This window comes from Salvelinus alpinus, chromosome 6, assembly GCF_045679555.1.
Source record: "Salvelinus alpinus chromosome 6, SLU_Salpinus.1, whole genome shotgun sequence".
Classification (NCBI taxonomy): domain Eukaryota; kingdom Metazoa; phylum Chordata; class Actinopteri; order Salmoniformes; family Salmonidae; genus Salvelinus; species Salvelinus alpinus.
In genome coordinates, this window is record NC_092091.1 from 23,360,161 (window position 1) to 23,374,716 (window position 14,556).

The following is a 14,556-nucleotide window of genomic DNA, read 5'->3' on the forward strand; positions in this document are numbered from 1 at the left end:
AATCGAGCACACAGCCATGCAATCGCCATAGACATACATTGGCAGTAGAATGGTCCCTACTGAAGAGCTCAGACTTTCAATGTGGCACAGTCATATGATGCCACCTTTCCAGTCGCCGAGTGCTGAAGGGCGTAAATCTGTCCTCTGTTGCAACACTCACTACTGATTTCCAAACTGCCTCTGGAAGTAACGTCAGCACAATAACTCATCAGGAGCTTCATGAAATGGGTCTCCATGGCCGTGCAGTCGCACACAAGCCTAAGATCACCATGCGCAATGCCAAGTGTCAGCTGGAGTGGTGTAAAGTTCGCTGCTATTGGACTCTGGAGCACTGGAAACGCGTTCTCTGGAGTGATAAATCATGCTTCACCATCTGGCAGTCCAACAGACTAATCTGGGTTTGGCGGATGCCAGGAGAACGTTACCTAACCGAATACATAGTGCCAACTGTAAAGTTTGGTGGAGGGGGAATAATGGTTTGGGCTAGGCCCCTTATTTCTAGTGAAGGGGAAATTAACGCTACAGCATATAATGATATTCTAGACAATTCTGTGCTTCCAACTTCTTGGCAACAGTTTGGGGAAGACCTTTTCCTGTTTCAGCATGACAAAGTGAGGTCCATACAGAAATGGTTTGTCAAGATCAGAGTGGAAGAACATGACTGGCCTGCACAGAGCCCTGACCTCAACCACATCAAACACCTTTGGGATGAATTGGACCGCCGACTGCGTGCAAGGCCTAATCACCCAACATCAGTGCCCAACCTCATGAATGGAAGCAAATGCCTGCCGCAATGTTCCAACATCTAGTGGAAAGCCTTCCCAGAAGAGTGGAGGCTGTAGCAGCAAATGGGGGACCAATGCCATATTAATGTCCAATGATTTTGGAATGAGATGTGTTTTGGCCATGTAATGTATACTGAACAAAAATATAAATGCAACCATTTTAAAGATTTTTTTAGTTTATATAAGGAAATCAGTCAATTGAAATAAATTAATTAGGCCCTGATCGATGGATTTCACATGACTGGGAAAACAAATATGTATCTGTTGGTCACAGATACTGTAAAAAAAAAAAAAAAATGTAGGTGTGGCTCAGAACCAGTTAATATCTGTTGTGACCACCATTTGCATCATGCAGCGCGACACATCTCCTTCGCACAGAATTGCTCAGGTTGTTGATTGTGACCTGTGGAGTGTTGTCCCACTCTTCTTCAATGGCTGTGCAAAGTTGCTGGATGTTGACGGGAACTAGAACACGATGTCATACACTACACTACCATTCAAAAGTGTGAGGTCACTTAGGAATGTCCTTGTTTTCCATGAAAACATACATGAAATGATTAGGAAATATAGTCAAGACATTGACATGGTTATAAATAATGATTTTTAATTGAAATAATTGTGTCCTTCAAACTTTGCTTTCGTCAAAGAATCCTCCATTTGCAGCAATTACAGCCTTGCAGACCTTTAGCATTCTAGTTGTCAATTTGTTGAGGTAACCTGAAGAGATTTCACCCCATGCTTCCTGAAGCACCTCCTACAAGTTGGATTGGTTTGATGGGCACTTCTTACGTACCATACGGTCAAGCTGCTCCCACAGCAGCTCAATAGGGTTGCGATCCGGTGACTGTGCTGGCCACTCCATTATAGACAGAATACCAGCTGACTGCTTCTTCCCTAAATAGTTCTTGCATACTTTGGATCATTGTCCTGTTGTAGGAGGAAATTGGCTCCAATTAAGCACCATCCACAGGGTATGGCATTGCAAAATGGAGTGATAGCCTTCCTTCTTCAAGATCCCTTTTACCCTGTACAAATCTCCCACTTTACCACCACCAAAGCACCCCCAGACCATCACATTGCCTCCACCATGCTTGGCGGATGGCATCAAGCACTCCTCCAGCATCTTCATTTTTTTTTTTTTTTTTCGTCTCACGAATGTTCTTCAAACACCTCAAACTTAGATTTATCTGTCCATAACACTTTTTTTCCAGTCTTCCTCTGTCCAGTGTCTGTTATTTTGCCCATCTGTCTTATATTTTTGTTGGCCAGTCTGAGATATGGCTTTTTCTTTGCATCTCAGTATGCTGGAGTCGCCTCTTCACTGTGTATGTTGAGACTGGTGTTTTGCAGGTACTATTTAATGAAGCTGCCATTTGAGGACTTGTGAGGCGTCTTTCTCAAACGAGACACACTAATTACATTTACATTTAAGTCATTTAGCAGACGCTCTTATCCAGAGCGACTTACAAATTGGAAAGTTCATACATATTCATCCTGGTCCCCCCGTGGGGAATGAACCCACAACCCTGGCGTTGCAAGCGCCATGCTCTACCAACTGAGCCACACGGGACCACACGGGACCTTGTCCTCTTGCTCAGTTGTGCAACGGGGCCTCCCACTCTTTCTATTCTGGTTAGAGACAGTTTGCGCTGTTCTGTGAAGGGAGTAGTACACAGCGTATGACAAGACTGTTTCTTGGCAATTTCTCGCATGGAATAGCCTTCATTTCTCAGAACAATTATAGACTGATGAGTTTCAGAAGGAAGTTATTTGTTTCTGGCCATCTGAGCCAGTAATCAAACCCACAAATGCTCCTCTTTAATTACTTGTTACTTTTATCTCTCATTCTAATCCGTATTTTTTTTAAACTGCACTGTCGTTTAGGGGCTCGTAAGTAAGCGTTTCACTGTAAGGTCTACTACACCTGTTGTGTTCGGCGCATGCGACTAATAAAATTTCATGCTCCAGATACTTAACTAGTCTAAAGACAGTTTTAGTGCTTCTTTAATCAGAAAAGCAGTTTTCAGCTGTGCTAACATAATTGCAAAAGGGTTTTCTAATGTTCAATTAGCCTTTTAAAATGATAAACTTGGATTAGCTAACACAATGTGCCATTGGATCACTGGGGGTGATAGTTGCTGATAATGGGCCTTTGTACGCCTATGTAGATATTCCATTAAAAAGCAGCCCTTTCCAGCTACAATAGTCATTTACAACATTAAGAATGTTTACACTGTATTTTTGATCCATTTGACGTTATTTTCATGGACACAAAAATTTGCTTTTCTTTCTAAAACAAGGACATTCCTAGGTTACCCCAAACGTTTGAACGGTAGTGTACAAGTCGATCCAGAGCATCCCAAACATGCACAATGAGTGACATGTCTGAGTATGCATGGCATTCCAGGAATTGTGTACAGGTCCTTACGACATGGGGCCATGCAATATCATGCTGAACACATGAGGCGATGGCGGCGGATGAATGGCACAACAGTGGGCCTCCAGGATCTCATCATGGTATCTGTGTATTCAAAATGCCATCAATAAAATGCAATTAAGTTAGTTGGCCGTAGCTTATGCCTGCCCATACCATAACCCCACCTCCACCATGGGGCACTCTGTTCACAACGAAAGACGTCGTGTGGGCGAGAGGTTACCTGACACCATACACGTGGTCTGCGGTTGTGAGACCAGTTGGATGTGCTTCCAAATTCTCTAAAACCACTTTGGAGGCTGCTTATAGTAGAGCAATTAACATTCAGTTCTTTGGCAACAGCTCTTATGGACATTCCTGCAGTCAGCATGCCAATTGCACGCTCCCTCCAGACGTCTGTGGTGTTGTGGCAAAACGGCTTATTTTAGTGGCCTTTTATTGTCCCCAGCACAAGGTGCACATGTGTAAGGATCATGCTGTTTTAAGCTTCTTGAGATGCCACACCTGTCATGTGGATGGATTATCTTGCCAAAGGAGAAGTGATCACTGACAGGGATGTAAAGAAATTTGTTCACAAAATTTGAGAAATTAGCTTGTGAGTGTGGAACATTTCTGGGATTTATTTCAGCTCATGAAACATTGGACCAACACTTTACATGTTTTGTTCATATTTTTGTTAAGTGTAGATCCCCTACAAGAAGTGAACTGTCAGAATGTTCTATCCTGCAATGTTCAACCAATCCAGTAAATGTGGAGGAGGATTTGAGATGGTGCGTCATCTTGTTAACATCCAAAAGCGGAATATCCGTTGACGACTCTGCAGAGGCTAGTTTCTGGCTAATGGGCCCCCATTTAAAAATAATGGCGGCTATAATATTTTTTTACAGAATGAATTATTGAACAGGACCATCTAACTAGCTCTGAGAGGTTCACAGTTCAGTCTCCTGCCCTGTTAGTCCCTACTAGTGTGCCTGGACTCTGTATGGGCTGCCAATGCGGTTATTGGAATCCCCTGTCTGGCCCTCCCTTGTTTTGTCTGGTGTTGGTCAGATTGGCGTCTCATACTGGGCCTGGTGTGTGTGTGTGTGTGTGTTTACTGGCAGAGACTGGGGGCCAGGCCAGGGTCAGCACAACCCACTGCCTCTGGCTCTCCACCAACACTGCAGCAACACCAACAGTGGAGGGAACACGAGGACAAACGGCTACTGGGATTTAAGGCCAGAAGTCAGAGCAGCCTCCCTCATGTTCCTAAAGCTAATTTCTGTGATTGTCTGTGTAAGCAGCAGGCACGCCATTCATAGTGATTGGTTGGACTTCCTCATAGGGTTTGGGAGCCGTTTGACAGATTGATTTGCCTGCATGTGCAGACTGGGCATTTATGCCCATCACCAATGTTCTCTCTAAGCTGTGAGTGCTCACAGAACGTGTACATTTTCTAGCCATCTTTGAAAAGTGAGTCAGGTGAAGAGCTTTTATGTCTTAAAATGGGGCAGTGTTTTATTTTGGGAAAGGCTTGAATCAGCTAAGCTGCCAATTGCAGGGGGTAGCACACATTTGTGTCTGCATCTCGGTAATAATGCATTATTTTGTAAAGTAGTTTCTTGCATCCGACACAGTACATTGTCTGTCACCACCTTATCTGAGTAACTAAACAGGCTCATGTCAAGCCTTGCTTTTTTTCAAATCCCTACATTATGATCAAGTAGCCACCTTTTCTGAGGTGCAATCAAATGTGAGTCTAGACAAAGCTCTCAAATCAAACACGCCTTTCATTCGCCTTCTCAGTTGATTTGCCTTGGGAAAAACACTAAACCCCTCTCCTCTCTCCCTCAGTGAGTGCCCAGCGACCAGACTCCCTGTCCCTGGCGATGGCTGAGCCAGAGCGGTGGACGTCCAGGGGTGACGGGGAGGTGAAGCTGCGGATGGGGGAGTTGGGCTTTGCAGCTGAGCCCCCACTCACTGTAGACCGGATGTTTAAAACTGCAGTGGAGAGGTTTGGCAGCTACACCGCCCTGGGCTGGAAGGAGGGAGAACAGATGAAGACCATGAACTACCAGGAGTACTACCAGGCTTGCCGCACCGCTGCCAAGAGCTTCCTCAAGGTGAGACTAAACACACAGACCAACTGTACTTATGGAAATCAGACCATAACTGACACTTTACTGCTGTAAATGTGGATGTCAGAACAAAGTTGCAATAGAATACGGTAAGATAATGGTAGGAGTTGAGAGTTCCACACCGATAAGAACTGTAAAGTATTATTATAAAATATTTTATTGGCGTAAGTGTCTCCTAGAATTCCAGTCATAACAAAGGCTTATAAACATCAGTTCCTAAAGTGAAACAAAGTATGAGAACAAGCTCTGTTGGCAAGGCAACAATGTATCCTCAAACCAAATATGAAGCCAAAGCAAAAGAGAACCACTGGAGGATGTGTGCCCTTTTAGGAGGCTTTTGATAACTTCCCCTCTCACTGATCATAGTCCACTATCCTAACTTCAGATCAGTGTGTGTTTAACCTCGTGGTGGCTGCCTCACTGTCACTAGCATGCGTAGGGTGAGATGAAATGTGGGAGGTAGAGGCAGTGTAGGTAGGGCAACATCTAGATGCAGGCCACACTAGAGTGGGGCGATATGGACAAAAATCCATATCACGACAAATTACCTGAATTAATGAGGTAAAGATTAATAGAACGATACGTTTATAATGTGCACTACTTTTTTTATTTTTTTATCCTTTAAACTACTACTAGTTTGTTAATGGGACAATTGATGGCTACAAACATCAATCACCCATATTAGCAAACTTATTTTATTTTGAAATGCACATTTCTCTAGTATAGGCTACTTATCGTGGTGAACGATATCAGCGAAATGCCTGCGATAAGTGATCGGTGTCGATCATTTTCGGTTTATCGTCCCAGCTCTAGGCCACGCTACTGTTTATTGTAAAACTCCGCACTGTACATGAGTGAGGATTAGGACTGGCTCAGGCCCAGGGGAAGCCAGACATCCCCACATCTGAACCTGACTGCCTCCTACTTGGAGGGAGACGGGGAGAGTCGTGCTACTCTGTATTGCCATGCAGGCAAGGAGCCGTACATTTCTTGTATAAGTATCACGATGGTGTGTTTTAATACTACTACTGTTATAAAAGACCCTCTATAGTCTGTATTTGGCTTTGCTTCACCTTCCCCTTTAACTCTTATCCATAGAAAAATGAATATTAACAGGCATTGTATCTGTTATGTTCCTCTTTAGGTGGTAATTTCAGATCTATGTGTAGGTCTTTTCTCATGCTGTGTTTGTGTGTCCACAGCTTGGCTTGGAGCGCTACCATGGGGTTGGCATTCTGGGCTTCAACTCTGCTGAGTGGTTCATATCTGACATTGCTGCCATTATGGCTGGGTGAGTCTCTATACTTCTGTTCACTAGGGGGTCTGAGAGTGAGAGTGTCATTTGAGAGTGTGATGTACAGAATGTTCCCTTCTCACTGATCTACTGTAGACCAGTCTATTTTGCGTAGCTAAGTGACTTATGTGACTATAGCCAAAGACCTGAGATCAAAATCAAATCCAATGTTCTTCGTTAAACATGCTTCGTAAACAGGTATGGACTATCGGTGAAATGCTTACTTACGGGACCTTCCCAATGGAGTCATTATAACTCGTTTTACAACCACTCCACAAATTTCTTGTTAACAAACTATAGTTCTGGCAAGTCGGTTAGGACATCTACTTTGCATGACACAATTTTTCCAACAATTGTTTACAGTCAATTATAAGTGAAATAATCTATCACAATTCCAGTGATTCTGAAGTTTACATACACTAAGTTGACTGCCTTTAAACAGCTTGGAAAATTTCAGAAAATGTCATGGCTTTAGAAGCTTCTGATAGGCTAATTGACATCATTTGAGTCAATTGGAGGTGTAGCTATGGATGTATTTCAAGGCCTACCTTCAAACTCAGTGCCTCTGCTTGACATCATGGGAAAATCAAAAGAAATCAGCTAAGACCACAGAAAGAAAAGTGTAGACCTCCAAGTCTGGTTCTTTTTTGGGAGCAATTTCCAAACGCCTGAAGGTACCATGTTCATCTGTACAAACAATAGTACGCAAATATAAACACCATGGGACCACGCAGCCGTCATACCGCTCAGGAAGGAGACGCGTTCTGTCTCCTAGAGATGAACGTACTTTGGTGCAAATCAATCCCAGAACAACAGCAAAAGACCTTGTGAAGATGCTGGAGGAAACGGGTACAAAAGTATCTATATCCACAGTAAAACGAGTCCTATATCGACATAACCTGAAAGGTCGCTCAGCAAGGAAGAAGCCACTGCTCCAAAACTGCCATAAAAAAGCCAGACTACGGTTTGGAACTGCACATGGGGATGAAGATTGTACTTTTTGGAGAAATGTCCTCTGGTCTGATGAAACAAAAATAGAACTGTTTGGCCATAATGACCATCGTTATGTTTGGAGGAAAAGGGGGGAGGCTTGCAAGACAAAGAACACCATTCCAACCGTGAAGCATGGGGGTGGCAGCATCATATTGTGGGGGTACTTTGCTGCAGGAGGGACTGGTGCACTTTACAAAATAGATGGCATCATAAGGTGGGAAAATAATGTGGATATATTGAAGCAACATCTCAAGACATCAGTCAGGAAGGTAAAGCTTGGTCGCAAATGGGTCTTCCAAATGGACAATGACCCCAAGCATACTTCCAAACATCACACCTGCGGGACAGGTACAGGCTGATTGTCCTCGCAGTGGCAGACCACGTGTAACAACACCTGCACAGGATCGGTACATCCGAACATCGCACCTGCGGGACAGGTACAGGATGGCAACAACTGCCCGAGTTACACCAGGAACGCACAATCCCTCCATCAATGCTCAGACTGTCCGCAATAGGCTGAGATGGGCTGGACTGAGGGCTTGTTGTAAGGCAGGTCCTCACCAGACATCACCGGCAACAACGTCGCCTATGGGCACAAACCCACCGTTGCTGGACCAGTCAGGACTGGCAGAAAGTGCTCTTTGACGAGTCGCGGTTTTGTCTCACTAGGGGTGATGGTCAGATTCGCGTTTATCGTTGAAGGAATGAGCGTTACACCGAGGCCTGTACTCTGGAGGGGGATCGATTTGGAGGTGGAGGGTCCGTCATGGTCTGGGGTGGTGTCACAGCATCATCGGACTGAGCTTGTTGTCATTGCAGGCAATCTCAACGCTGTGCGTTACAGGGAAGACACCCTCCCTCATGTGGTACTGTTCCTGCAGGCTCAGACCTGTTGGATCTAGGGCCATTCCCCCCCAGAAATGTCCGGGAACTTGCAGGTTCCTTGATGGAAGAGTGCGGTAACATCTCACAGCATGAACTGCCAAATCTGGTGCAGTCCATGAGGAGGAGATGAACTGCAGTACTTTATGCAGCTGGTGGCCACACCAGATACTGACTGACTTTTGATTTTGACCCCCCCTTTGTTCAGCGACACATTATTCCATTTCTGTTAGTCACATGTCTGTGGAACTTGTTCAGTTTGTCTCAGTTGTTGAATCTTATTATCATACAAATATTTACACATGACAAGTTTGCTGAAAATAAACTCAATTGACAGTGAGAGGACGTTTCTTTTTTTGATGAGTTTATAACCAGCATCGAGCTGTAGGCCTAAGAGCGCGTCCCATTTTAGTCTTAATGCCATAACTTACTTAGGCCTACGATTGATACAGTAGCATATATAAATCATTTTCGTTTTAAAATTTTATAAAAGGGAGCTTTGAATAATTAGTCTAAACAATAAATAAACCGCAATTCACAAATGAATGCAACTGATTTTAGTCTGCTGTAATAAAGGCTTTTTCTTTTGTTAGAACAGCCACTCTGGTACGTTTATTTGGTGTTTACATTGTTCCAAATGGTCAGAAAAAATATTGTAATCGAACAGCAACTGTTTGGCACACATAATAGTCACGCAACGCTTGCTCCTTTTTCTTGACCTCCGTAGTTTTCCACAACTAAGTCAAATGTCTTCCACAGATCTGACTTCCCCTTTCCCTCCTGAGCAACCAGCAAACATTCGCCTGTTTTGCGTTTCTCTTTGACATCTTCCGCGTCACTTTGCTGTTACTGTGTTCGGAGTTTGTTATAACTCATTTATTTATGTGATTATGGTAAGCAGGGGTTGAGGGATTAGGGAATGTTTTTCCTAAACAAATTAGGGATTTCGGTAACAACATTTTAAAGTCAAAAACAGAAAGTAAATGGCTGACATGATGTTGCAGCTTCAGCACGGACAGCGCAATAAACACTTGCTGGGGTGCCTTTTCGCACGGGAACTGTACTGAACAACAAAAATATAAATGCAACAAGTTCTTACATTTTACTTGTGTTACAGTTCATATCAGTCAATTGAAATAAATGAATTAGGCCCTAATCGATAGATTTCACATGACTGGGAATACAGATACAGTGGGGCAAAAAGGTATTTAGTCAGCCACCAATTGTACAAGTTCTCCCACTTAAAAAGATGAGGCCTGTAATTTTCATCATAGGTACACTTCAACTATGACAGACAAAATGAGAGAGAAAAAATCCAGAAAATCACATTGTAGGATTTTCTATGAATTTATTTGCAAATTATGGTGGAAAATAAGTATTTGGTCACCTACAAACAAGCAAGATTTCTGGCTCTCACAGACCTGTAACTTCTTCTTTAAGAGGCTCCTCTGTCCTCCACTCATTACCTGTATTAATGGCACCTGTTTGAACTTGTTATCAGTATAAAAGACACCTGTCCACAACCTCAAACAGTCACACTCCAAACTCCACTATGGCCAAGACCAAAGAGCTGTCAAAGGACACCAGAAACAAAATTGTAGACCTGCACCAGGCTGGGAAGACTGAATCTGCAATAGGTAAGCAGCTTGGTTTGAAGAAATCAACTATGGGAGCAATTATTAGGAAATGGAAGACATACAAGACCACTGATAATCTCCCTCGATCTGGGGCTCCACTCAAGATCTCACCCCGTGGGGTCAAAATGATCACAAGAACGGTGAGCAAAAATCCCAGAACCACACCCCCCGTGTGGTTCTGGGATTTTTGCTCACCGTTCTTGTGATCACCTAGTGAATGACCTGCAGAGAGCTGGGACCAAAGTAACAAAGCCTACCATCAGTAACACACTACGCCGCCAGGGACTCAAATCCTGCAGTGCCAGACGTGTCCCCCTGTTAAGCCAGTACATGTCCAGGCCTGTCTGAAGTTTGCTAGAGAGCATTTGGATGATCCAGAAGAAGATTGGGAGAATGTCAGATGAAACCAAAATAGAACTTTTTGGTAAAAACTCAACTTGTCGTGTTTGGAGGACATAGAATGCTGAGTTGCATCCAAAGAACACCATACCTACTGTGAAGCATGGGGTGGAAACATCATGCTTTGGGGCTGTTTTTCTGCAAAGGGACCAGGACGACTGATCCGTGTAAAGGAAAGAATGAATGGGGCCATGTATCGTGAGATTTTGAGTGAAAACCTTCCATCAGCAAGGGCATTGAAGATGAAACGTGGCTGGATCTTTCAGCATGACAATGATCCCAAACACACCGCCCGGGCAACGAAGGAGTGGCTTCGTAAGAAGCATTTCAAGGTCCTGGAGTGGCCTAGCCAGTCTCCAGATCTCAACCCCATAGAAAATCTTTGGAGGGAGTTGAAAGTCCGTGTTGCCCAGCAACAGCCCCAAAACATCACTGCTCTAGAGGAGATCTGCATGGAGGAATGGGCCAAAATACCAGCAACAGTGTGTGAACCTTGTGAAGACTTACAGAAAACGTTTGACCTCTGTCATTGCCAACAAAGGGTATATAACAAAGTATTGAGAAACTTTTGTTATTGACCAAATACTTATTTTCCACCATAATTTGCAAATAAATTCATTAAAAATCCTACAATGTGATTTTCTGGAGAGAAAAAAAATCTCATTTTGTCTGTCATAGTTGAAGTGTACCTATGATGAAAATTACAGGCCTCTCTCATCTTTTTAATTGGGAGAACTTGCACAATTGGTGGCTGACTAAATACTGTATGCATCTGTTGGTCACATACCTTTTTTTTTTTTTTTTTAATGGGACTCACGATGGGCCTCAGGATCTCATCACGGTATCTCTGTGCATTCAAATTGCCATCGATAAAATGCAATTGTGTTTATGGTCCATAGCTTATGCCTTCACATACCATAACCCCACCGCCACCATTGACATCAGCAAACCGCTTGCCCACACAACGCCATACAAGTGGTCTGTGGTTGTGAGGCCGGTTGGACGTACTGCCAAATTCTCTAAAATGACAAGAGGCGGCTTATGGTAGAGAAATTAACATTACATTTCCTGGCAACAGCGCTGGTGGACAGTCCTACAGTCAGCATGCCAATTGCGTGCTCCCTCAACTTGAGACATCTGTGGCATTGTGTTGACAAAACTGCAGATTTTTGTGGCCTTTATTTTTCCCCGCCCATGGTGCACTTGTGTAACGATTATGCTGTTTAATCAGCTTCTTGATATGCCACACCAGTCAGGTGGATGGATCATTTTGGCTAAGAAGAAACGCTCACTAACAGGGATTTAAACAAATTTGTGCACAACATTTTAGAGAAGGAACTTTTATTTCAGATTATGAAACATGGGACCAATACTTGTTGCGTTTTTGTTCTGTACGATGGCGTGGTGGCCTTAATAAACCAGAATTGGAGGATAATGTATCATCGTTTAAATCTCCAGTTTGGGAACATTTTTGCTTTCCGGTAGATTACAACGACAATGGTCAGAGTTGTGGATTTTTTTATTTGATTTAACTAGGCAAGTCTGTTAAGAACAAGTTCTTATTGACAATGATGGCCAAACCCGGACGACGCTGGGCCAATTGTGCGCCGCCCTATGGGACTCCCAATCACGGCCGGATCTGATACAGCCTGGATTCGAACCAGGGACTGTAATGACACCTCTTGCACTGAGATGCAGTGCCTTAGACCGCTGCGATAAATGTTACCGCACTCAACGAGAATAATGCAGCTGCCAACGCCTCATATGTTAACACATTTACGCCAACATCAACCCAGTATACCGGAGCAAGACTGAAACGCATGTTACAAACTTCCCTCTTGCACCCATTTCAGCAAATGGGTAGTACCTGCTCTATATAAGCAAACCAATTCCGAAGTTTCCAATGAATTGTCCAATGCATCCTGTTGCGCTTACTTAACAGTGACGGCCCATCACATTACCTCATTACCACATTACCTCAGAATTGGAGATGTCCCGTGTGACGCACACCCCCTTTTGAGAGTCACACGTAGTAAATTCCCACCTCCCACATAGTTAAAAATGTAGCATCAATCGTAACAATCCGGTAAACAACAAACAATGCAAGGTACATTGTGAATGGCATTTTACTTTTCAAAAAAAACGCAATACATACCAAACCGAGGGTTTGGTGAACTGTAACACCCCTAGTACAGACTGTTACAATTACTGACTGTTCTTGGATTGTTCTTTCATGATGAGCATACCTTTATGAAATACATACTTACCTAGCAGAGTTGCCAAACCTGTCTGTGGGAAAGGAATCTTGAGTTTCATGAACCATGAATCAACATGACTCACTGTTGTCTTGTGTTTCCAGTGGGTTTGCAGTGGGTATCTACACCACCAACTCCCCAGAGGCGTGCCAGTACTTAGCAGAGAACTGCAAGGCCAACATTATCGTGGTGGAGAACCACAAACAGCTACAGAAGATCCTACAGGTAAGCACAGAGGATGGAGAGCTTTAGATTTGCTTTTTTTGCTTTTTTTTAACCTTAATCAGTTTATTCCTCTTTTTCCTTCAGGTTCAGGACAGGCTGCCACACCTGAAAGCCATTATCCAGTACAAAGATGCACTTAAAGAGAAGAGACCAAACCTCTACACGGTATGCGTGTCAAACTATTTCGATTTCATTCGAACATTAGAAGTTGGATCAATGCCTTCTGTGTCTTTAGAAGTGTTCATAACACACTACAGTTCCTGCTGGTTTGTTTCCCCCCACTGTATTCGGACTATCTTGTATTCTCTACACAGTGGGCGGAGTTTATGGAGCTGGGCCGTGATGAGTCCAACACTCAGCTGGATGACGTCATCGCTACCCAGAAACCCAACCAGTGCTGCACACTGATCTACACATCAGGGACCACGGGGCAGCCCAAAGGAGTGATGCTCAGCCATGACAATGTGAGTGACACCCACCAGTAACATTAGACTGCCAGGCGGTGAAAGTGGGCAACAGCACCTCTGCTACGCTGATCCTCAACACGGGGCCCCACAAGGGTACGTGCTTAGCCCCCTCATATACTTCCTGTTCCCCCATGACTGCGTGGCCACGCACGTCTCCAACTCAACCATCACGTTTGCAGACAACACAAGTGGTAGGCCTGACTAACCACAACTACGAGACTGCCTACAGGGAGGTGGTGAGAGCCCTGGCGGAGTGGTGCCAGGAAAATAACCTCAACGTCAACAAAACGAAGGAGCTGATTTGTAGACTTCAGGAGACAGCTGAAGGAACAATCCCCCATCCGCATCGACTGAGAGGGCAAAAAGATTAAAGTTCCTCGGCGGCACATTACTGACAACCTGAAATGGTCCACAGTGTTAGTTTTATTTTTTCCTTTATTTTTGTACCCCTTTTTCTCCCCAATTCCGTGGTATCCAATTGGTAGTTAGTCTTGTCTCATCGCTGCAACTCCCCTACGGACTCGGGAGAGGCGAAGTTCGAGAGCCGTGCGTCCTCCGAAACACAACCCAAGCCGCACTGCTTCTTGACACAATGCCCACTTAACCCGGAAGCCAGCCGCACCAATGTGTCGGAGGAAACACTGTACACCTGGCGACAGTGTCAACGTGCATTGCGCCTGGCCCGCCACAGAAGTCGCTAGTGCGCGATGGGACAAGGACATCCCTGCCGGCCAAACCCTCCCCTAACCCGGACGACGCTGGGCCGATTGTGCGCAGCCCCATGGGTCTCCCGGTCGCGGACGGCTGTGACAGAGCCTGAACTCGAACCCAGAATCTCTAGTGGCACAGCTAGCATTGCGATGCAGTGCCTTAGACCACTGCACCACTCGGGAGGCCCCATACAGTGTGGTGAATGTGCAACAGTGCCTCTTCAACCTCAGGAGGCTGAAGATATTCTACAGATGTACCATTGAGAGCATCCTGTCGGGCTGTTTCACCGCCTGGTACGGCACCTGCACCATCTGCAACTGCTGGGCTTTCCAGGTGGTGGCGCAGTCAGCCCAACGC

General features: G+C 44.5%; 1 protein-coding gene across 2 annotated transcripts in view; it reads left to right on the forward strand.

The window, feature by feature from the left end:
- LOC139578397 (long-chain-fatty-acid--CoA ligase ACSBG2-like) overlaps positions 1-14,556 on the forward strand; it is a 51,782-nt gene that overhangs the window by 29,678 nt on the left and 7,548 nt on the right. For both annotated transcript variants that reach the window (XM_071405915.1, XM_071405914.1), the window contains exons 4-8: positions 5,053-5,321; positions 6,539-6,627; positions 12,901-13,021; positions 13,106-13,186; positions 13,336-13,485. In XM_071405915.1, coding sequence (XP_071262016.1) covers positions 5,053-5,321; positions 6,539-6,627; positions 12,901-13,021; positions 13,106-13,186; positions 13,336-13,485 — 710 coding nt within the window. The remainder of the gene's footprint in view (positions 1-5,052; positions 5,322-6,538; positions 6,628-12,900; positions 13,022-13,105; positions 13,187-13,335; positions 13,486-14,556) is intronic.